This window comes from Elephantulus edwardii, unplaced genomic scaffold (genome assembly GCF_000299155.1).
Source record: "Elephantulus edwardii isolate Elephantulus edwardi_28Jun2011 unplaced genomic scaffold, EleEdw1.0 scaffold00015, whole genome shotgun sequence".
Taxonomy (NCBI): domain Eukaryota; kingdom Metazoa; phylum Chordata; class Mammalia; order Macroscelidea; family Macroscelididae; genus Elephantulus; species Elephantulus edwardii.
This window is the reverse complement of record NW_006399765.1, coordinates 10382399-10406402: the sequence shown is the minus strand read 5'-3', so window position 1 is coordinate 10406402 and position 24004 is coordinate 10382399. Positions and strand designations below refer to the sequence as shown.

Here is a 24004-nt window from a genome sequence, read left to right as displayed (position 1 = left end):
TGTGTGTGTGTGTAAATATGCCAATCATGGTAATGGGTACCCATGGTGGACAGTGTTGGCTGGAGCTTCCCGACTAAATCAAGCCTGGAAGCAGGAGCGGCATCCACTTCCGAAATCGGCTTGCCTCCGGAAACTCTATGTACAAACAGTGCTCAGGCTGTTTGTTCATAGGGTCGCTATGAGTCGTCTATGACTCGACGGCATCAAACAACAACAACAACAACATATATTTAGGGAGCTGCAGTGGCTTAGTAATAAGAAATTGTGCTGCCAACCCAAAGGTACATTGTTCAAATCCACAAGCTGCCCTGCAGGAGAGAGATCGGCAATCTCCTCCAGTATGATTTACTACCTCTGAAGACCACTTGGAGGGTCAGCCATAAATCAGTTCCAGCTTGTCAGAACTCAACAACTTTATTGAAGTACAATTTGCATACAATAAATTTTACATATCTAAATAGTACTTTAAATATGTACTTCAATAAGAATGGCATTAAAACATCAAAACATCAAAAATACTCACCACTGGACCAAAAGGCAACATCATGATAGATGGAGGAAAGATTCAAACTCCAATTACTTCATCTTACTTGGAACTAAAATCAATACACTTGGTACCAGCAGCCAAGAGATCGGGAGATGTAGTGCACTGCGGAAGTCTGGAGTCAGGGACCTCTCCAACTTATTGAAAAGCAATGATGTTAGTTTAAGAATGAAGATGCACCCTGCTCAGGCCATGGTCTTTTCAGTCACTTGTGATGCTTCTGAGAGCTGGAAAATGAGTAAGGATGACAGAAGAAGAACTGAGGCCTTTAAACTGTGGTACTGAAGAAGAGTGCTGAATGTCCCATGGACTGCCGTAAGAACTAACATGTATGTTTTGGAAAATGTGCAACCAGAGTACTGCATGAAGACAAAGATGATGAAGCTTTGTTTCGTATACTTTGGGCATGTTACTAGGAGAAGTTAATCCCTGGAGAAGGACATCATGCTTGGAAAGGTCAGCGAAGGAGAAGACCCTCAACGAGGTAGACACAGTGACTGCAAAAATGAGCTTGAATTTGTCAGAGATTGTAAAGATGGCACCGGAGAGGACAGGGCTCTGATCTGTTGTTCATAGGGTCACTATGAGTTGTATTCAACTTGATGGCACCTAACAATAACAACAAAGGGTACAGTTGGGTAAGTCTTATCATGTGTATGTACTCATCAAATTGTCAAAATAACACTGTTGTTATTGTACTGTAGAGTTAGAATTGACTCATAGCTGACACTCTAGCAGGTTTTCAGAGGCTGTAAATCACAGAGGAGGAGAATGTTCATCTTTTTTCTGTGGAGAACTGGTGGATTCGAAGTGATTGCTTTGAGGTTGGCAGCACAACTCTTTACCACTACTAGACCACCACGGCTCCCTACTACAATAATGAGTGCATGTTTTTTGAGTATGTGTATGTGTATTTTAAACAACTTGTTTTTAATTAAATTCTGACTCCTGGTGACCCATGTGCATTAGAGTAGAATTGTGCTCTGCAGTTTTCAGTGGCTGAGTTTTCAGAAGTGAATCACCAGATCTTTCTAGAAGGAGCCTCTGGGTGGGTAGATTTGAACCTTCAACCTTACAGTTAGTGGTCAAGTGCTTCATATCCTCAAATGTTTTGGCTATTTTCATTTATTATGTACTTTCTATTTGTCAGCCTAATACTATTTTCTGTGCATTTTGGCTTTGTCTTTACAAGCAACACTTAGCAGTCAAAACTATCAACCCCATTAAAGATGAGAATATTGAGGTGCAGAAAAAGGATCTGTCTCACTTTCTAGCCATGCAATTTCCATGTTTATGTAACTCTAAGACACAAACTTTTTAAAAAAAAATTTCCACTGCTGAAATTGGGATTTTAATGAAATACACAAGTGGATAAAGCCACAATTTCTTTTGCCATTTATTTCTTTTATTTGGTTGTTATTTAGATTATACACAGAAGAATAGAATAGATATCAAATCAACAATTTCCATATGTAGTGTTAAATATGTCAAGTCATGTGGCCATGCTCCCTGTTCTTTTCTGAACCATTCCTGCCTCAATGACATAAACTCACTACCTATTTATTATGTTTTCTCTTGGACTTTTCAAGATATTGCCTATTTTATCTCATGAGAATAATTGTTAGAAGAGCACAATGTTCAAGACAGTAATTTTTAATTAATAAACTATTATTTTATTTAATGACATTTTCAGGATATATTTTTTTGCTTAAGTTTAAGGATTATCTCAACAGCACCTAACAGCAGGACAATAGTACGAGGGTAAGGGTTTATGTAGTCTGAATAGTTCCAGAAGGCCTGGGTTCCATGAGAATTTAAAATTCTGTTCTACATATATTCCCCCTTTTGGTCAGAATTATTCTATGTCATTTTGGTCAGAATGTTACCTGGGCACTATGCAATTCTAGTCTCATGGCAAAGAAAATAATTGATCACAGATTAAATTAACCACACATTCTATTTCTTCTTTCTATGCCTGACTCTTTTTCTGCTATTGTTTTAGGTGAATAGTGATCAATTTTTGTACCTTGGATGCCTGTTCATAAGTTTTTAAAATTTCAGGTACCATACAATGAGCTAGGGTATATAAGAAAAGTACCAAATGTGATATTAGGTCAGTGAACTGAGATGTCTCATGAAACCATGACCCTGCATCTCTCAGAAAGAGAAAGAGGAAGTACAATTTCTTAATGTGAGTGTGGTTTGTTTGCTTGTGTTTTTTATTTTATATAAAAATCACAAGAATAGGACAAAGTATTTGCATATACTTTTCACAAATATTTGCAATTTATTAACATTTTGTCACATTTGTTTTCTTTAACATTCTCTTTCTATGTATATAATTTTTTTCTGTATCACTTGAAAACAATTTGCAGATATCTTACTCCTTTCTTTGTCAATATTTATGAAGAATATGTTACATAACCATATTGCAATTGCTAAAATCAGGGCACTTAACATTAAATAATATGCTATAATCTAATCCATTGTTCACATCCAAATAGCCAGAAGTTCCAACTGACCTTCAACTAGAACAAACACACCCAGCTGGCAAATGCCTCCAGCATGTCTCATTGACACCAACTGAGAGGCTGAAATCATCACACACCCAGATGTTCAACCTGATCTTTAACCACAACCAGCACTCCTGCCTGCCAGATTCCTCCTGGATGTTCCATTGACTCTCAATGAGAGGCTGAAATCAACAGCCAGAAGTTCCATCCAACCTTCAACCAGAACAAGGACACCCTCCTGACAGATGCCTCCAGATGTCTCCTTGACATTCAACTAGAGGGTGAAAGCACCAAACAGCCAGACGGTCCACCCAACCTTAAACCAGAAACGAAACGCCCTCCTGGCAGATGCCTCCAAGGATGTCCAGGAAGCATCTGCCAGGTGAGCGTGCCAGTTCTGGTTGAATCTAACCCAATGTCCACATTCAGATTTTGCAAATTTTTCCAGTGTTACCTTTTATAGTACAATTAACTGTCTCTGAAAGCCCATTGGAGGGTCAACTATAGGTCAGTTTCAACTCAACAACTGCATTTAGTGCTTATGTATCAACAATCTTCTTTAAGACTATCTTAATCTTCTTGGCCTCAACAATTTGGAGCATTAACCCAGTGATTTTTGTAGGTCACTACTAAATATCAGTGTGTCTAAATTCTAAAACTTTATCCACTTTGCCTACTAGATACCTAAAATCTGCTAGAGCAGCATTGTACTTCCAATACTAAATTGAATATATACTAATTGTATTAGCTATATAGCAAACAAATTTATTCTTGTATGGTTTAGAAGGTTTGAGGTCTGAATTCAGAGTTGGCTCTAGGGGAAGGCTTTACCTCTGTGTCATTAGCAAAAGAGCCTGGTCTCCTTTCAGTTTCTGTGGGCCCAGCATTCCTGGAGACCAACATGTGTCTTGACATCAGTCTTCCCCAGGGTGTGGGAGGTTCTTAGCATAGGAACCCCAGGTCCAGTCCAAAGTACACACTCTCCTCTCAGCTCTTTTTTCTTGATAGTCAGGTGATTCCTCCTTCTCTGCTCACTTCTCTCTCTTTTCACCTCCTAGGAGATAAAAAGTGGTGTAAGATGCATTCCAGGACAATTCCTTTACATTATCAGATCAAGCATGACCCAACTAAGGATCCAACCCTAATTTCCAGAGAATGGTGAGCTCCAAGAAGTCAGAAACCTTCTCAGTCTTGGTCACTGATATATTCTTAGAGCCTCATACAGTCTCTGGCTTATACTTGGTGGTCAATAAATGTTTGCTTTAGGAATGAATGTATATATTAACAAACAAGTAAATGAATGGTCTCAGCTGGAACTCGGAAGCTTGGGCTTCACAGCTAATCCCTGGCTGGCTCATAATCTTCTGGGGTAGACCTAGTTCCTTAGGAAGAACGAACCCTCTGAGACCTAAATTCTCCAAAGGAGAATGGGAGGGAATTTTACAGCTTATTCAAGTATAGGCATCTGAGCCTCATTTATTCCCCCTAAAACAGCTAGTTTTATTACATTCTATGTGGGAATAGGACATGATTGTTCATGTTTTCTTAGTACTCACTGAGGGGGCTGGATTATAGAGATTCAAGTGTAGACTTTTAGTCTCTGATTCAAATCCCACTCTGTGACCTAGAGCTGTATGTGTGTTTTTGTTTTGTGTCAGTGAGTTGATTTTCAACTCCTGGTGACACCATGAGGCAAAGTAGTGCCTTCATAGAGTTTTCTAGACTGAAATATTTACATGGATTGCCATGTCTTTCTCCTAGGAAGCTGCTGGATGGTATAATATTATTAACCTTTTAGTTACCAGCCTAACACTTAATCATTGTGTCACCAGCCCTTCTTTAGGCAACTGACTGTTCAATGTCTTTCGAATGTTTGTTTCCTCGTCTGCAAAACAAGGACAATGATAGTCTATACTTCATAAGCTTATATTGAAAATCAACTAAGACAGGTAAGGTAACTGTCTTGCACATGGTAAGAGCTTCAACTATCAAATTTATCATTAATAGGTATTTGTGGATGAGAATGTCACAGAGACTAGGAAGTTGCTCATTTTACCACTAGGTGTCAGCACAGACTTAACTAAAATAGCAATTTTTTTTTTTTCAAATTTAAAAAAAAAAAAAGGCTCCAAGAAGTTGGGGACACAAAAGGCCTTAGTATTGGAGAAATTAAAACTAGAATGGGCCTCAGACTTCCCTGAGGTCATGTGAACAGACTGGGGATTGTATCCAGTTGTCCTATTTCCTTTAAGGCCATGCTTAAGAAGGACCCTCTTGAGGGACCCACTATGGCTCCCACAGTTTGGCCAGCCGTGAGATAAGTCATTTAGCCACTTGTAAAGAATTCCCTGGGTGGATCAAACAGTGACGCAAATAGCCATGAACCAAAATCTTATTAGGCCAACAGAAGTACGTCAGAAGAAAGACATGGTGATTACTTCTCAAAGACAACAGCAATTTAAAAGCGTATGGAGCACAGTTCTGCTCCTGAAACACGAGGTTGACTTGAGTGGGTCAACCCAACTGCAGCTGGTTAATAACAGGTACACACCATGCTAATAACCATGTGGCAAGCACTCTCTAACATGAACTCACTGAATCCTTCAAACCACCATGTCACTTAGATTCTAATGCTTTCCCCAAATTAAAGCAAACACAGAACAACAGCAACAGAACCACCAAAATTCAAATCCGTTGCTCGGAAGTTGGAACCAACGCACAGTTGACCCTCCAGTGAGGTTTAGAGGCTGTATATCGCATGGGAGGAGATTGCTCATCCTTCTCCCTCAGAGCTCCTATGGATTCTAACAGAAGAAAAGTGCAGCCTTTGGGTTATCAGCGTTTCTCTGTGTGGGCTATCCCACCAGAGTTCTCTTCCCCAAATTGTTGTTGTGAACTGACCCTCCAGAGAAGTTAAATTGCAAGGGAGGAAATTGCCCATCTTTTTTCCATGGAGCAGCAGGCTAATTCGAGTGGAGTGTCTTCGGGATGGTAGGGCAGCTCCTTACCAGCTCCACTAGAGGTAGGAAAAGTGAGCAGAAAGGTGATAATTAACTGACGCAAGGACGCACAGCACGTAAATGAAAAGTGGACTAAAAATCGTGGTATTCCGGTTGCTCTCTGTACTATGCCAAAGCTTATTTCCCTGTGCTGTGAGCTCAGTAGTAATATTCCAGCAGTGTTTTACATCTTTTTTTTTTATTTTAAAGTATTTTACATCTTTTGATAGCACATTACTTCTTTAGCTATTGAACAAGTAGCTATTCCAATGTGCAAAGAGCTGGAGTCAGAAAATCAAAGGGGCTGAACTCAGCATTTTTAAGCTCAAGGAACTGAAGAACAAATTCAAGCTTCAAGTTGCAACACTTAAGGATGCTTTAGGCAGAATATGAAATGATCCAGGAAGTATGAAAAGAAGATAGAAAGAGTATGAAGAGTCATTATACCAAAAGGAATTGGCGGACACAGAAGAATTTTATGAAACAAAGTATGAGCAAGAGCCTATGGTGTTGAAGGAGGAAGTCTAAGCCAGAAAAAAAAAGGTTTATTTCAGAAAAGTTAATTGTTGAATAGAGAATGATATTCTAGGTAAATAGGTATGGTGGTTTAATTAACGTTAATTTGTTGGTAACTATCAGTGTTTTCTGACTGACTCTTGACCATGTAACTCCAAATCTAGCCCCATCTGAATTCCACGAACTCAAGTTGGGCATAGGTGCATAGGGTTTTCAGAAGCCTGCTATTTCAGAAGTGGGTGGCCAATCCTTCTTCCTATCTTGGAGAAGATTAAACCAAGCTACTGGGGCTTCGTCTGACATACTTTGGACATGTTGCCAGGAGGGACGGGTCCTTAGAGAGGGACATCATGCTTGGGAGGGTGGAGGGACGGCACAGGAGGGGAAGACCCTCTATGAGATGGATTGATTCGGTGACTGGGGTAATCAGGATGGGTGTGTCAGAGACAGTGTGATTGGCACAGGATAGAGCAGGGTTTAGGGCTGTTGTGCATAGGGTCACTATGAGTCGCAAACAACTCGATGACACATAACAACAACAACAAACAAGTTGGCCAGGAAGCTGGAAGCTGTTGGAGAGGTTCAGGGCAAAAAGACCCTTTAGATCCATCAACCCAATTTTGGTGGTTTCTGCCACCACTGAGCTTTGATGGTACAGTCATGTGGATGAAAATGAAGACAGTCATTTGTATGAGAGTAGGAGGTCTTGCCTCACCTCTTCCAGGTGCTTCTGGGGTCCCAAGCAGAAGAAGGAAAAGGCTGCTGGAGCCTTGTCAATACCCAGAAAATATATCAAGGTTACTTATTGGAAGACAGACTTATACCAGCTCAGAACACACCTTACATGTCGTGACTGACAAGTGCACTTCCTCTCTCATATACATACATACAAAGGCATCCTAGTGATGTGCATAATGTGTCTGCCTGCTAACAAAAAGGTTAGCAGTTCGAGTCCACCTCTTGCTCCTAGAGAAAAAGGAAGGATAGTCTCTTTCCATATGAGGACAGCAGAGCAAAGGGATGGAAAAGCGTGGGCCCTTTTTTTTAAAAAAATTTTTTTTTAATTGTTTTTGTGTGAGTGTACCGTCAAATCAGATCTGACTGGTACAGGAGGAGATTGTCCCTCCTTCCTTGGCAGAGCATCTGGTGGATTCAAACTGTGCGCCTCTGGGATTATAGTTGCAGCTCCTTACCACTAGGCCACCAGAGCTCCCCAAGCCTGGGCCCTTAATTGCATTCATTGCCACGTTACTCTATTAATCTACCATAACGTCATCCACACAGCTTCAGTCAACTTACTTTTCTAAATAAAGTGATTTAGGGTTTTTGGAGAAACCAACCACAAAGAGCCCAGGGAACTCTGCTGGTCCCAGCGTTGTCCAGCTTTGACTTATCTGCTCAGAGCAGTCAGCCTTGCTTAGCATTCTCTCCTGGAGACAATGAATGCTTCAGGCTTGTCAGGTTTTCCAACTTAGCTTACTTATTGCTTCTCAGCCTCCATCCCCCCTGCTCATTTTTCTAACTACCTTTCTTCCCTTGAGATCTCACTTAAGAGTCATGACTTTACATATCATCTACACTTTGGTGCTGGTGAAATATTCATCTCTGGCTCGGCTCTCTGAGCTCCAGCTTCATAGAAAATGTCCTATTTGCCCTCTCCACCTAGATATAGCCTGGACATTTCAGAATGAACTTCTCAAAACCAAACTCTTGATCTTTCTGCTTTGAACAATCCTTCTTCAGGCTTCACCAGGTCTGTTAGGGACTCTTTAAACCCTTCTTCATTGTTGGTAGGTGCTGTTGTGTTGACTTTCAACTCATAATGACCTCATGTTGTAATCTAATGGTGCAGCGGTTAAGTGGCTGCTAATCAAAAGGTTGGTAGTTCAAAGCCACCAGCCACTCCATAGGAGAACGAAGTGGCAATCTGTTTCCAGAAAGATTTCAGACTCAGAAATCTTATGGAATAGTAGTTCTATTTTGTCTTATAGGGTTGCAGTGGTAGTGTGTGTGTGTACGCGCATATGTGTTATGTCTTGGATTTTTGGGTTAATGTTTATGGAAACAAATAATCATATCTTTCTCCCACTGAGTTACTGGGTAAATTGAACTGCCAACTCATTACGTAGCAGCCGAATGCTTAACTGATGTACCACCAGGGCTCTTACCCCTTCATTAAACCAAATCCACTGCCACTGAATTGAGTTGGACTCATCGTTTTCCTTCATTGGTTTCTAAGCCTGCAATTATTTATGAGAAGGGATTGTTCATCTTTCTCCTGTGGGGCAGCTGGTGGGTTTGAACTAGGACCTTTCCTTCAGCAGGCCAACATATCACCACTGTGTTACCAGGACTCCTTCCCATTTCATTAAGTAAGGCTTAAACTCTAGGTGTTATTGCTAATGTCTCCATCCACATCCAGTTTTACATCCCTTAGTTCTTCCCTCCCTCCCCCCAGGTCATTACCGTGCCTGAGTCATCACTGCTTTGTGCTTGGAAAACAGCAGCAGCTTCTAACTTGGTGTCCTCACAGTCACTCAAAGATTTTCCAAGCTAAGCAGCCAGGGTGGCCTTTTAGAATCCAAATTCTATATTATGTCCTCGGTTATGATGGTTTTTAATCTCTATAAATATAACCTCTATAAATATAAAATCCAAATTAATTAATAGTGCTGCTTGTCTGTTCTACACACACACACACACACACACACACACACACACACACATACACCTTGCTATGCACAACTCTTAATTTCCATTGGTTTCTCAGTTTAAATGTCATTGAATTGCTGTTAGTTCTGAATCACAGCAGTCTCGTATATGTCAGAGTGTAGTGTTTAATGGCTGAATTTTCAAAAGTAGATCACCAAGTCTTTCTTCTAATGCACCTCTGAGTGGACTAGAACCTCCAACCTCTCAGCTGGCAGTGAAATGTTTATACCAGTCAGCACCAGCTCACAGCAACCTCATGGTTTTCATCTGCTGATTTTTCAGAAGGAGTTCATCATTTTATCAGTCATGTCTCTTAGTCCAGAATCGCTGCTGAAATCTGTTCAGCATTATTGCTCCACACAAGCCTCTAATGACAGACATGGATTAGCAGTGCATGAGGTATGCTAGGAATTGAACCCAGCTTAGCCACAGTGTTGTTAGTTGTTAATTCTAGTCTAACTCCTGGGAACTGCAAGTGCACAGAGAACTGGTCTGTAAGATTCCCAAGGCTGTGGCCTTTCAGAAGCAGGTCATCAGGCAGGTCTTCAGAAAAGCCTTTCCTCACTGCCCGTGGAGATGACTCATAGCTATCCCTGCAGTGAGTTTTCAGAGGTTGCAAACTGCACAAGAGGAGAAAGCCCATCTTTCTCCCTTGAAGTAGCTGGTAACTCAAGAGTAGCTGGTGAATTTGAACTACCTGCCTTAATCTCTAGGGTACCAGCACTCCCTGAGAGGAAACTCTGTTTGCTGTTGTTGAATATTGTTTCAGTTGGAGCCAATCTATAGCTGAAACTCCAGCTGGGTATCAGAGGCAGTTAAATGCACAAGAAGAGACTGCCTATCCTTCTCCCTTGGACAGCTGGTAGGTTGCAGTTTGTGGCGCAGTTTCTTACCTCTAGGGCACCAGAGGTCCCTGGAGGTATAAACTATTAACATGTCAATTAGTAGTCCAGTGCCTTGCTGTTGGTAAGTGAATAGGATCATAGAAGAGGAGAATGTTTTCACTGTCCCCTTTACCTTACCAATCCTAATTTCACCTTTGCTAAAAGCAAAGCTTATTGATGTCCAGTCAGAATAGACTCCTAGCTGACCCATCCGTGGGTTTTCAGAAGCTGTAAATTGCATGAGAGGAGTTTGCCCATCTTTCCCCGCGGAGCCGCTTAGTGGATCTGAACAGCCTGGAAGTGGTGGTCACCTGTGGATTAGCAGCATAACATTTAGGGACTACGCCACCAGAGCGCCATCACATTTACAAAGTGATCTGATTAAATGTTATTGACATACAGTAATTAGTTGACTGGATCTCTGGTGACCTAGTGGTAAGGGGTTTCACTACCAATCCAAACGCTTGAGTTCAAATCCACCAGTTGCTCCGTGGAAGAATTTTGTGCAATCTCCTCCATGTGATTTACTGCCTCTGAAAACCGGCTGGAGCTCAAGAAGTGTCACCCTCTATCTTGTCTTCAGCACTGTGCTTGTGACACAGTAAGTGTTCGGGGAATGTGCTTACTTAGTTAACACATTAACACACACTGACTCATTTATTCCCAGTAACAATCCCGAGTTAGGCATATTACCAAGGCCTGGATAAGTGTGGTTACCATTGGTGGATTTCCAATACAATTGCCCGATAGGGTTGCCCGGGCTGTCACCCAGAGGTGTTTGTTTGTTTTTTTAATCAGAGATCTTTCCTGTTAGCAACTGAACTCTTTTAACTGTATACAGTGCTACCAGTGCGAAACTCTAAATCTCGACTCATAATAACCCCGTGAGTACAGCTGCTTTCGGTTCCAAGACCGCAGTCATCACAGAAGCAGATTGCAACTGGTGGGCTGGAATTGCCAAACCTTTCAGTTAGCAGCCAAGCATTTAACTCCTTTAGCAGGAGTCACAGGGCAAGAGCAGGTTCCGACCCAAGTCAGGTCCTCAAGATCTGCGATCCAGATTTGCCGGCCCATTAACCTTGGTCCCTTGGCGAAAGGGCAAGGGTGGGGCAGTCCTGTGAGCCGCCAGGCAATTTTCCCAGGGTACGTGGAACATTCACGCAGCCCAGAAGAAACTCAGGCAGAGCGCCCAGGCCCCGCCCCGTCGCCGCTCGTGGTGTAAGATCACAATCTACTGCATATGCATAAGGGGACCATGGACTCGGGCTTCGGAGCTGCCTCGGAAAAGCCTGATTAAAAATTCCTCCGGCTCAAAGACCTCAGCACTGCATAATTTTGCTCGCGTACTTAATGTTATAAAAGTGCCCTCAGCGGAAGATATTGGGATGGTGTTTTGAGAAGATAGTCCCACTTGGGAACCCAAATAATGTAGGCATCTGTCGTAGACAGCCCGGCTCCCGGAGGGGGGCCTCGGCCCGCTCGACTAGAAGACGGAGGGGGCGTCGCCCCGGCTTCCTGCGGCGTCGGCGGCGAGCAGAGGTAGAGAGAGGCTTTGGTGGCGACGGCGACAGTTGCAGTGGCGCTATGGCAGGGCTTCCAGGTACGCTGGCGTCGGCCTGCAGGGGGGTGGGATGAGAAGGCCCGCCGTGCGGCTCTGCCGCCATGTTGTTCCTTCGGGGTCACCTTAGGCTTCGTCTAGGTCCTCCTTCCTCGTACCTTGCGGGACACCCCTGCCCAACGGCAGCGGATTGCCCAGCTTGGTCCCAGTCTGGGCCTTGAAGGCCCCTACCCGAACGGAGGAGCGGGTAACTCGACTCCTGGGCTCTTCCTGTGGCCTCCAAGGTCAGCGCTTGCTTGTCGCTCCCGGGACAGGGCAAGGAGGAACCGGGGAGCGCGGGGCCGCCCAGCGCCAACACCTCCACTTCAGCCCGAGGCCCCATGGCAGAGATCTCTATTTATGATAGAGACCTGTCACCCGGTTCCTGCCACTTCAGTTGCATATTTCAACCCCCAAGGGGCGTGGGGGAATGGAGGAACAATGATTTCTCGGCCCAGGCCCCCCGCTTTGGAGTCTAGAGTAGGAAATAGGTTGATGCTCTGCTTCTAGGTGCTGGCGCTGCTTACTTTCTCTTAACTTCGCATCAAACCTGGACACCTGTCCCCTTTTCCTCCAGTATATTGGCAGTAGTCCTCAAGGGCAGCTGAAGGCATGAACGCCTGACACACTTACATATAGCCTTTCGGAAAGGAAGAAGGGGGTGGGGAAGTATTGCTTTTTCCTTCCTCCTTCCAAATCTTAAGTTTTCAGGCCTCCGTGGCCCAGCGCTAACTGTTGGGTCCAAGGAAAGAAATAGCCTTTCTGTGTATTGGTGCCGTTCAGGGAGTTAGTGTGTTGGGACCAGCCTCTGTTGGCCCTGCTTGACATGGTCCAGCCACCCCAGCAGACTCCTGGACGGCAACACCCAAAGCCGGGTCAAAGGAAAAAAAGTTTGTGCTGAGCGCTAATGCTAGCTTGTGTTCATTTTGCTTGTTTGAATCAGAAACTGCTTAATGTCAAGCAAATCTGTTAAAAGATTGGGGGGGGGGGTCGGGGGGGGGGGTAGTGCTTGTTGGTTTCTGGTGACCAGGTCAGTCAGTACCTGTGGTAAATTGGTTCTTGCTGAAATTGCTGCCCAAAATTGTTTGACCTCTTATCTATAATTTGTTGTTTGACAGTGCAATCTAGAAATCTGAGTTTGGTTGTCTTCTTGTTCTCCTAGCTTTGAAAGACACGCATTCCATTTCCAGCCTGTCACTGTGTGATGTACTGAGGACTGTGTGTTGCCTGCCTCTCTGACTTCCTGCTCTGGGAGTGTTTAAACATCCCAATCCTGCTGGGCATGGGCCCCATGGGGGTCGGAAGGATGGGAAGGAAGACAAATAAGGCCATTCGCATGGAAGATGGAGACAGCTTGTCTCTAGGGCATAAAGAGGAAGTTAGAAGTGACCTGGAAAAGAAATGGTTGTGAGGGTGTTGGTTTGGGAATAGGGAGTTTGCACACATTTAAATCTATAGGGAGCAGGCGTGGAACCGACGTGCAACTTCAGAATCTCCTTTGAGGAGCCTAGTTCCTGAGCAGATACTTCAATTTGAGAATAGCTATTTTCAGAATGGCTAACAGCAAACCTGCTTCCTCGTCCAGCCCACCTGTAATATTGCTGTCCCCAGCTGAAGCCCCACCCCACCTGCAGAACAGATATCCCTTTCTTCCATTATAATCCAGATACTCTATATTCAAGGCATCTGTCACATAGCATCTCACACCTGTGAACCTTGTGGTACCTAAATTCTCTGGCCTTCCTTTAACTGATGAGGCTAACAAACTTCCATTCTTTGGAGGGCATTAGTCTTAAAGGCTTTATCTAAAGGAGGACATCATTTTGGGCTCCTCACAACTCATCTATCTGTTCAGTCCTTCCTCTTGTAGAGGGCAGCATCTTGGGTTGGTGAAGGTGGTTTAGGGACAAGAAGTGATTGGGCGGTTAGTGCTGTGGACTAAGGGCAATATTAAAAAACAACAAACCAAAAAAACACAACAGAATTAATAATTTCCAACTCTCCCTTTGCTCTCTAGCAGAGTAACATGTTTTTATATAAGTCATGGAAAGACTTTCACAAACAAAAGTGTGTGTAACAAACTTCGAAGATTGCACAGGAATGGCATAGCAACACATCCCTTCAGTCCCTGGTGAGCCATATTTGCTGCCATATCAGGAGGGCTTTAGGTGGAACACTGAAGAGGGGACTAGACATTCGTTCGATCAGGCCACAAGGGTGGGCCACTATTTGCCTGAAAAATCTCACTACACGCTACAGCTAGTGTATTCTACTGATGCGTGGATGGGGGAAGCTCCACAGCTGGGCTTTGCTGAGATCACCCATTCTGACAGGTGCAGGAGGTGCTATATCCAGAGCAGTTAAGCCCTCCCATGCTACTCATGCCTGCTGCCCGAGCCCAGTCACCTTGTTATGTGGGCTGAAATTAGAGATTCTGGACTAGGACCAGTAGGAGTACAGGCACAACTTCTCCAAGGCTGCAAGGAGTGGGACAGCTTTCAGTGAGCACATACGTTGAAATGTGTTCATAGTTCTGTGAATTCAGCGTAGATAACATTAGAAAACCAGGCTTGAGGCTCCCAGAATCTGGACTTTAGATGGGAAGAGATTTATATGGGCATTGCCTGTGAATGAGTCACCCTGAGCGAGAAAAGATGGCCTTACCTTTAGGACAGGCAGATGCTGGAGTCATCCACTCCAGTGGAAGGAAAATGAGTCTCAGATTGCACACTCCAGTCTCTAGCTCTGATGAGTCTTGATAGTCATTTTGGTGTGGCAGAATGTTTGTAGTATCTTGATGTTTGATTTTTTTTTTTTTTTGAGAGGATCTTATTTTGTGGAAGAAAACTAATGGAGTGGGGAGGTGACCTGGAGAGATACTCTAGGTTCACTGATGGTAAAACTGAGAATTGAGATATGCACCCCTTACCCATAATCTCATGGTGATAAATTTAATGTAGATACCTCTAGAAGTGGCTGGTTAGGTTGAGAAGCCAGAGACTTGCTTAGGGGAGGGAAGCATGATTGGGCTAAGGGGAGTGAGTTGCTCTATATTCCAAAAATGTTTGTGATAGCTGTGACTAAAGGATTTGAGGAAGTGGCAAGAGAGATTTATGGCTCTTCCTTGGTGTGGGCTCAGGAACAGCTGTATAGTGACAGGGACACATAAAACCAGAGATGAGGCTGAACAGGTGGGAGGGCCCTTGGGTAAGGCAGTCAGCTGACCCCGTGTAAAAGGAGCCCTGAGTCACTGAGGAGTTCGGAAAGAGGGAAGAGAAGTAGAGCTGAACAGCCGGTCCACCCACCTTGTCATGGCAGCAGAGAGCCCTGGGCCAGGGCTCTGGTAAGTGTCCCTAAAAGTGTGGGAGCAAATGATGGGAGAAGCAGAGAACCCATTAATGAGAAAGGTGAACTGGAGAGGGAGAGGGACTCCCTTGGGACAGCTGTTGGGATGAGATCCTAGATGACAACAAAATCAGGCCGGTGATCTTGTCCTGTGGGAGTGAGCTGGGGGTCAGGTAGTGCCACACCATGCTTCTTGTCCTGTACCCCTTATCCAAGCCCTGTGCCTGTCCTGCCCAGCTCATTTCCTTGAGCTCTTGGGTAGAGACCCAGAGTGAAGCTTTGTACTCTGAGATGGAAATTTAGCCCCTCAAACCCTATTTTGAGGACTAAGTCCATCTTTTCCCCTCCTCCTCTTTCTATAGGTGATCATAGCCAAAGCGTCTTCTTTCAGGACCAAGTAAAAGTGCAGTGCACACCTTCCTCTTTGAGAAGGGGGGAAGTAGACACTCCAGAACTACATGCACCTACTGGTCTAGAGAGGAGGAGTTATCACTTACTACATACAGGCCTACAAGTGGAAATGCCCATCCTATTATTTGGGGAACAGGAAATGATCTTTTATCTCAGGAGAGTCCTGTGATGTGGCTGGGCCTATGAGGGACCCACTGTATTCACACTGTTGCCTCTCCCCTTCACAGTGGGAGTGCCCACGCCACAATGGGCAGTCATAGAAGTATATGTTGAAGCTGCAAAAGAAGTCACAAAAGACAAGTTTTTGGTGGGCCTCCACCACCCCACAGGGTCCTGGGACACTGTGTGAGATGGGGGAGGTACAGGGATTTTTAATTTTTATTTTTTTTTTCTAGAGGTGGTCCCTGTCCTCCAGGAGCTTACAGTCTAGCTGGGGAGACACAACTACTGCGCACTTAAACAGCACAATTAGCGATTACTACACTGTTGACCACAATTGCGTGAGACCAGGGACAGATCAATGAGGGGTTGGGTGTTCGGAAGGTCTTTTTAATAAAGCTGGGATTAATTTACTATCCAAAGAGGTTCAGATCAAGTGACATATTTCTTTGGGGTGGGGTGAGCTTGGGAGGGGTGAAGTAGGGCTGAGAGAGGTCGGAAAATTGAGGGAGCAACGGCAGCAAGGCAAAGCAAATGCCACAGGTGAGGCACAGCAAGAGGGCCGCTTCAAGCCTCCCCTCCAGTCGGGATGCACTAGCAGCAGTCAGCGCCTTCTCCGCCTCTAGATTCAGGGCTTCAGCTGGTGATGTCAGAATGTTCATTCTGTTGGCTGATGTGCTGTTTGGACCTCCGTGGTGAGGCCTTTAGACGTGGCCATGACCTCGCATCTGGGATGACATCCAGTCTCGTTCCAGAACAGAATGTGTTGCCTAGGCCCAGATCTCTGGAGTCTGCTCCCCTGTCCCCTATTCTCCCGCAGCCCCACCCCACAGCAGGAGGGGTGCTAGGGGTTTGTGGAGGGGTCTGGAATCTTCATCTTTATTGGTGCTGCGTCTCAGGGAGGGCTACCAGCCCCTCACTGACCTTGGCACGTGCCCCTCTGGCGAGAGAGCGCGGGGAACCCCCCTTTCCTGTGCGGCTCTAGCTCCTGTGCTGGCCCAGATGCGCAGGAGCACCTGGTGAAGCGGCCGCCCAGGGCAGGGGGCTGGGGCCTCAGTTGGGGGCCCGCTGCTGGCGCTCCCCCAGCACCTGCCGCCCGGTCCGCGACACCGTGTACGCCAGCTTCTGCAGGGAGTATCTGAATACCTGCGGGTGAGACCCAGGAGCTCCTCTCAGTGGGACGCACCGGCCAGTGCCGATGCCGTGCCTGCCCGCCGCCCCGATGGCTGCCCGCCCACCGGTCCGATGTAGGTCGGAGAGGCGGGCGTGGGTGCAGCTTGTCCACAAGTCCGGGCAGCTGGAGCTTTTCCAGCTGTGCTGAGGGCAGCATGGCAGCAAGCTGATTGGACCCACAACTTATGTATACCTCACTTCTCGCAATGGGCTGTGTCCCTGGAGGATTTCGAAAAGCGAATCCTACCCAGTAAATGCAGCATTCCAGGAACACCTTGAAGGAAATACGCGATTCCTGTGGCAAAGAATTCCTTTAACAGGGAATTCTCCCCAGAAAGGGTTCTTGTAGAGATTTACCTTCCTTCTGATTTAATTCATTTTGACACAATGGTGTTTTACGTCTGTACATTTATTTTTTTGTAAAGCGCTTTTCCTTTTTTTGGAAGCGCTTTTCCCTCCCATTTTTCTTGCAAACAGCTTTTTCCTCTAATTGTGTGGGTTGGTTTGTTTTAAATAATAAATGCTTTTGTCTAATTCTTTTTTTGTTCCTTTGTCTATTTTTTTTTCCCCGGCAATGGGCTTTTTAATAGAATGCATTTTTCTGCAATGTGTTTTTGTCTGATTTCTTTTTCCTGTAATGCGCGGTTTTTCCTCTTTCATGGACGTTTTTTGGTGAAGTACTTTTCTCCCCGAATTCACTGATCACCTCAAAGTTCTTTTAAATTGTTTTGAGAAGTGCCTTTCCCCCCAACTTATTTTTCACCCCACTCCCGCAAGAACTCTTATTTTTAAGAAGATTTCCCCGCAATGCGTAATTTTTTACGACCGAACATTTTTGCTATTCGAGTTGTGAAGTCTTTTCGCAAACAGAGCACCCCGCCTCCCTCCTGGGGTCGGGTCTGCCTGGGTGCAGCGGATTTTCTTACCGCGTCGGTCGCTAAGAGCCTCGGCGGCGTTCATCAGCAGCGGGCGCCCGCCTCACCCTGACTCTTTGTTCTCGGCCGGCCACGGGTGCACCGGGAAGGGTCTGCGCGACTGGGGGGGGGGGCGCAGGGAACGAGTGGGGTGCATGGTGCCGGCAGAGGCACTCGGGCTGACCAGGATCGCGGCAGCTGGGACAGGGCGGCAATCGCGACGCAGACGGGTGGATTCTAGGGGCGCGCATCCGGAACCCCTCTCCCATTCCCATCCAGAGCCAGGGCACACTTACCTGCAGTAGCACACGGAAGATGTACCAGCCAATGATGAGCAGTTCCGCCGAGGCTGCAGCCACTGCCGCCATGGTTCCAAGAGTGGTGGTTAGGCGGTGGATCTCGCTGGTTCGCAGAGGTCCACTGGTCCCTCCGAGTCCGCTATTGGGTGCACTGCCGCAGCCGCCCGAGTTGAGCTTTATGTATGCCCCTCTGGTGCGCATGCGTACTGAAAGGGCTTGCCCATGAGGAGGTGTGTCCGGGGGCGGTCCTCATTCGCCAGGAGAGGGGAAAAATTAATCCATCTGCTCCTTCCACACCAACTCCCGCTCCCGGAGTTCCATGTTAGCCCCCTTCTAGAAGACTCTTAAACCTCCTTCTAGAAGATTCTGTCATACCTGCGTTTGAATTTCATGTAAAATGGAGAAGTACCGCGGCTCCAGGGAGGATGTAGGTTGAAGGTAGAGTGTGCACGCCTCTCTCCCAGTCCCAGCCTACAATTGAATGCCATTGAAGAGAGCCGCTCTGTGACCCCCTTAGGCAAGCGCTGAAAACCAAACTTGAAGAGGGTCATTTCTTTAACGCGAAAGGTGCCGAGCGTGGTCTGTGGGTGTGCTTGCTGGTTTGCGCTGCTTGTGCGCATGGAGAGCAAGCCCGTCTTCCCAGAACCAGCGAGGCCACCGAGCAGAGAGACCAACTGACTTTGGCCCTCATGTGGGTGGAAAATTGAGTGTTGATGAAAAGCTCATGGAGGTCAGGTTCTGTATAATGCCTGCCCCACGTGGATATGTATGCGATCCAAGAGAGGTTACTTTGGGCACAATATTATGGCGGGTTTTATTTGCTTGATTTCGGGGTTGGTTGGAGTTCGTTTGGTGTGGGGGTCTTTGTTGGTTTTGAGGTGTCCTCCCACATACTGGCTTTCAAAGAAGTTGGCAGGCTTTGGTAAAGTGAATCTGGGCTGTTTGATGAAAGGCAAGCTCAACTTGAACTTCCATCTTAAACTATCCAATGGTGCTGTCGCTCCTTCCTGGAACTTCCAGGGATCTGCTGCTCGAGTTTCCGAGGTTCCGTGTGCGCGGCTAGCTTTGCTCTGACCACTTTAACTTCGCTGCTTATCTGCATAAGCATCAGCCCTGAGAAAGACTAGACTGGAGCCAGGTCTTTACCGCAGGAGTCCAGCATGAAGCCCATGGCCATCCAGAGGCAACCCCAGGGCGGTGTTGTGGGGTCTGGGTCCCTTGAGGACGGGCTGCAGCCCCAGGAGGCGATACATGATCTCTGCTGGGCAGGGCCCGGGCAAAGCCTGTCCGCTGTGCCGCATGTGCAGGGCCCTCCTACCGAGCCCCAGGAAAGACTCCTGTGAGGCTTCCCCAGCTGGTGACTCGAAGAGAAACAAACTTCCTGGGTGGGCAGGGAGGAAAGGGCATTCACATTTGCAGTTGTTAACCATGATCCATTTTCCCAAATAAGTATACATTCTGTTCCTGTTTTTTTTGTTTGTTTGTTTTGTTTGTTTTTTTGTCTGTCTTTTTTTTTTTTTTGTCTGTTTGTCTGTTGTGTTGACTTTTCTCTTCAGGATCCCCGCTGCCTTGGTGATCCCAGGCTGACAGCCAGAGAGCACAGCGGCGCAGCTCCTGGAGAGTGAGGGTTGAAGAGAGCGGAGGGCCGCCGCCTGCGCCCGCCGCCTTCCGTAGGTCGGTTCCTGCAGCAGTGCCGCGGTCTTGGCGAAGGCCCTGCCCAGCAGAGATCATGTATTGCCTCCAGTGGCTGCTGCCCGTCCTCCTCATCCCCAAGCCTCTCAACCCCGCCCTGTGGTTCAGCCACTCCATGTTCATGGGCTTCTACCTGCTCAGCTTCCTCCTGGAGCGGAAGCCTTGCACTATTTGTGCCTTGGTTTTCCTGGCAGCCCTGTTTCTCATCTGCTATAGCTGCTGGGGAAACTGTTTCCTGTACCACTGCGCCGATTCTCCGCTTCCAGAATCGGCACACGACCCTGGTGTTGTGGGCACCTAACGGGCGCCTGGTTAAGCTTTCCAAGGAAGCAGAAGACGGGAGGGGAGGCATTGACATAGGTCATAAAGCATTGGAGTTTAAAATCCCGCAGCCCTGCGGGTGCCACATTCCTGACGGCGCCTTTTTGGCCTGTGATGTTTTATCCATATAATGTGAATAATAGCACTGACCGGTGCTTTTAATGTAGAGTCTGTAGTTGTGGGTGTCTTGTGGCTGTGTGTGTTCAATTCCCATCTTGGTTCTGGTTGTTGGGATGGCCATTCCCTTCGCCTCATTCCTGCGAAGAGTCTGTGCCCATCCTGGTCGGCAGCCCTGGGGTGACCTGGGCAGATAAGATGCCAGTCTTCAATGTCACCTCTGTGACCCCTCCCTGTTCAGGGTCTCCTTTCTTCCCTTCCTACAATGTTATTGACTCCTTAATCCTCCTTGTTTTCTTTGAGTTCTCTTCTACCCCTTACCTGTTTAGGGGAGCACCTGTCTAAGATAGGGCTCAATTTTGCACTTATCTCGAATTTTGAAGAGATTGCTGACGCCCGAGAGCCTCGCTTTTCCACCCTGCCCTCCCTCTCCACATTAGCAGCCAAGATAGAAATGTGTCTTGACTGTTTGCAAACCTGCGGTGTTTGCTCCACTTTCTCTTTTGGAAAGAATAACAGACAGATGTTGCTCTTTCCCCTGGGTGCCTGGGTTCCTGACTTCCTAGCTCAGCTGCACTTCCCCGCCCTTCCTCCCACCTTTCTCTGCTGTCCTGAGGAGTGGCACCTCCTTGTGTCGCCTGTGCATGCTCTGCAGGACTGAGGTGTGGTGTGTTCCCATAGATCTAGCAGTCCCCAGCTGAGTGAATGGGAGAGGACATGTGTGTTTCATAATGGCCATGATCCCCCTTGATAGGTGTTTGGATATTTTTCCGGTGTGCCCTGTGTGTGTGTGTATGTATGTGTACAAATACATGTGTATATTCCTGTTAAAGAAGCTTTATCGAACATGTTCTGATTTTGAGGTTTAGCAGTAGCTAGTTATACTGGGAGTCACTACAGTTTTTATTTAGCATGGGGATTACAGAGTGACGAGCACACTGGACGCCAAGGTGATTCAGACAAGACACAGGAAAAAATGGCCATTGTCCTCACGCCAGGAGCTGCTTTGTTCCTGTACACATAGACTGTATCTATGAAGAATACACAGGAAGACTTTGTGACTGTCACTTGCTTTTTCCTTTTTCTGCGCTTCAATAACAAGTACTGGCAAACAAGACTTTCTCCTAGCCCCTGCCCACTGGGGGTCAGCATGGTTGTCCTCAGTCAGAAATATTCATCTTTCTCTTGCTTGACAGGAGAGGGAGGTGGGCCAGGCAGGAGGCCTGAACTGGAGGCACTCCATCTAGGGAATGAGACCGTGAGGCCATGCTTGTGAAGCATTGAGACTGCTAATCTGGAGCTTTTCTTTCTGGTGTGTTTGTTGCACAGCTGTTTGAAATGTTTAATAAAGCTTTATAAACTTTGCTTTGTGGTTTTATGCGGCTCCAGTCCATTTGGGTTGTGGTGTTGTATTTCTGAGTTGGTGGGGAGCGGGGGGTTAGCATGAAGAGACTGGGTCTTTGGCGCCAGGGCACGTTAGCCTGAAAACTTGATCTGCTTTCTAGAGAACAGATGATAGTGTTGGGGAGGGGGAGAAGGGGGCAGACTGGGCACCAAACAGGAGGGAGTCTGAAAAGTTTTCAGAGATGAGCCATTGCCTTTCTCAGCTCCCATGGCTTTCTGCCTGAAATTATTTCCCTCCACAGGAGATTTGAGTAACTGATCTCTTGACAAACAACTTAAGATGACTAGAGCTATAATCATCAAGGATTTTTATGGTGCTGATTTTGAAGCAAAAATAAAGTCCCTTATGACATTTCAAGTGGAAAAATAAATAAGACTGGCCATCCAACCAGGGGACTTAAGACCATGGCTAGAAGCATGAGAGTGGTGTGGAACTGTGTCATCAGGGCACACATGCTTCGGTGTCTCTGACCTTTGAGACGGTGTGGGGTAGCTTGTCAGGACCTTGTCCTGAAGTATCTGGGCATCCACTGCAGAATCTCTCCATTCTAGAAAGCACCATAGGAGTATTACATGTCTAAGGCACAGAGCTCTTAGGAGAATTTCTTCAAATGAAAAAGAGTTTTGGTAATTTCAAAGAAATTTCCTGCTTTACCTACATTTTTACTTTATTGCTATAAAGCTGATTTTTAAATCTTTCTACTCTCAGGAAGGAAGAGCCCCCCCTCCTAGTACATGCCCAGTGTATGTGTGAGGGTCAGTGAAGGAGAGGAAGATGCTCAACCAGGTGGATTGACATGATGACTGCCGCAGTGGGTGCTGATGTGTCAGTGAGGATGGTACAGGATAGGACAGGGTTCAGATCTGCTGTGCATAGGGTCCCCATGGGTCATACTCGACTCGATGGCGCCTAACACCACCATCAGTTATTACCCTTCTCATCCATAGCATTGTTTATTGGTGCCTTTTCTTCAGACTTTGCTAAAGACTTGTCTGTTTGAAAGTTAATTTCAAAGAATCAAACTTTTCTTTGATCACAGTTCTATGTTTCCTATCTGATTATTACTTCTATCTCTGGATCCCTCTTTTCTTGGTCTGTTTTGTGATTTTGCAAAGTTTTTGCAAGCTAAAGCATCGTGCACATGGAAGAAATGGTTTATTTAGCAAATACTGAGACTGTATAGTCTAGGCCTACTGAAGATTTCAAGGACAAGTCCCAGGCCTGACAATCCAGGAACCCCTGATTCCAGCCTACTGGGACGATGTAAGAAAATAGACTATTGGAATTTCTAAAATCAAAATAAAAGATTTTTGTGGCCCCTTTCTCCTCTACTGGAAACACCTGGATGATAAATGATTCCAAAATTATTGCTTATCTTGCTGTCCTTCAGAAAGCAGCATTCTGTCTTAGATCAAACCTGTTTTGGAGTCACAAACAGGCCTCTCTCCAGAAGATTAGTGGCCCTTTCCATCCAGGAGCCTGTAGGTACCCCCCACCTCAGAGTGACTGCCAGGTCAGCATTCTGTGTCCCCAAAGGTGCTTTCCACTTTGTCAAGGCAGCAGTGCTATCTAGCATTCACCACTGCTCTACCCCCTCTGTCATCTGCCTGGTCATCACTCATCTTGCAGGAAAATCAAAAGTAGGATAGCCCTTCAGTAAAAGCAGAGGCACCTGGCCTTCCAGAAATGATCCTGTAGTACTGTTGGTTACTGTAGTCTGAAGTGAGAGAATGGCTGCTTAGATGATTCCTCAGCACCACAAGAACCCAGAAGGCCTGGAACCCAGGCTTCTTTACCAGCTGGCTTCTGCCCTGCTGTGGGCCTTAGTTTGCTTATAGATAAAATATGGTGTTTGGAGCAAATAACAATCTTTCCAGCACCAACTTCATAGGAGTCATTTCTCTCAGAACTTTGGAGGCCTCCTGGACATATTTGAAGAAGGTGGCTGAGCTCTGAGAAGGGACAGTCTTCTTGCAGGACAATAGCCTCGTGTACTCTCTGCTTTGGTCCATGTGCCATGTGAACCTAGTGTTGACTCTCTAACGAAGGCCTCCTTGAACGCCTCAGCACTTCATTGTCTTGGGTTTCTGGACGGCGGGTTCCATCTACATGAGTTCCTTAGATTTCCCAAAGAACCTGGCATTAGGCCATGTGGTGGACAAAGTAAGATAGTCTCTGCCATCAGGGTTTCTTCCAGTCTAAGGGGGAAAAGGTCATCATCGTAAATAATCTCTGTAATAACTATGAATTGACAGGCACTAAAGGAGAATCTAAGAGGGAGAACTGATAACGGCCAGGGTGAGCTGACATTCAGACTGACACCTAAACATCAAATATAAATGTTTGAGCACCAGAATATGAAATGTTACTTTTCACGATCTAATCAAGTATCTTTGTGCTTGC

General features: G+C 46.0%; 2 protein-coding genes across 4 annotated transcripts; one reads left to right on the top strand and one right to left on the bottom strand.

Annotated features, from left to right (window-relative positions):
• The first annotated feature begins 11632 nt into the window (after nucleotides 1–11632).
• BLCAP (bladder cancer associated protein) lies at nucleotides 11633–21560 on the top strand. Of its 2 annotated transcripts, XM_006881515.1 has the most exons (3): nucleotides 11633–11768; nucleotides 18009–18148; nucleotides 19623–21560. In XM_006881515.1, the coding sequence occupies exon 3, from the start codon at nucleotides 19796–19798 to the stop codon at nucleotides 20057–20059; it is 264 nt and encodes an 87-aa protein (XP_006881577.1). In that variant the 5' UTR covers nucleotides 11633–11768; nucleotides 18009–18148; nucleotides 19623–19795; the 3' UTR covers nucleotides 20060–21560. The 2 variants fall into 2 exon arrangements, with proteins under 2 accessions (XP_006881577.1, XP_006881576.1); XM_006881514.1 differs by lacking the exon at nucleotides 18009–18148.
• Nucleotides 16734–18210, bottom strand: NNAT (neuronatin). Of its 2 annotated transcripts, XM_006881512.1 has the most exons (3): nucleotides 18064–18210; nucleotides 17047–17127; nucleotides 16734–16826 (listed from the first exon to the last, which is right to left on the bottom strand). In XM_006881512.1, the coding sequence occupies exons 1-3, from the start codon at nucleotides 18133–18135 to the stop codon at nucleotides 16734–16736; spliced, it is 246 nt and encodes an 81-aa protein (XP_006881574.1). In that variant the 5' UTR covers nucleotides 18136–18210. The 2 variants fall into 2 exon arrangements, with proteins under 2 accessions (XP_006881574.1, XP_006881575.1); XM_006881513.1 differs by lacking the exon at nucleotides 17047–17127 and having other exon boundaries at nucleotides 18064–18135.
• Nucleotides 21561–24004: the final 2444 nt, after the last annotated feature.

Excerpts from the sequence above, each read along its gene's own strand:
- NNAT (XM_006881512.1), bottom strand. The coding sequence starts at position 18,135 with ATGGCGGCAGTGGCTGCAGCCTCGGCGGAACTGCTCATCATTGGCTGG. Across the intron at positions 17,128-18,063 it reads TCTTCCGTGTGCTACTGCAG|GTGTTCCTGGAATGCTGCAT; the intron begins GTAAGTGTGCCC and ends ATTTCCTTCAAG. Across the intron at positions 16,827-17,046 it reads AGCCCATTGCGAGAAGTGAG|GTATTCAGATACTCCCTGCA; the intron begins GTATACATAAGT and ends TCTCACCCGCAG.
- BLCAP (XM_006881514.1), top strand. The coding sequence starts at position 19,796 with ATGTATTGCCTCCAGTGGCTGCTGCCCGTCCTCCTCATCCCCAAGCCT.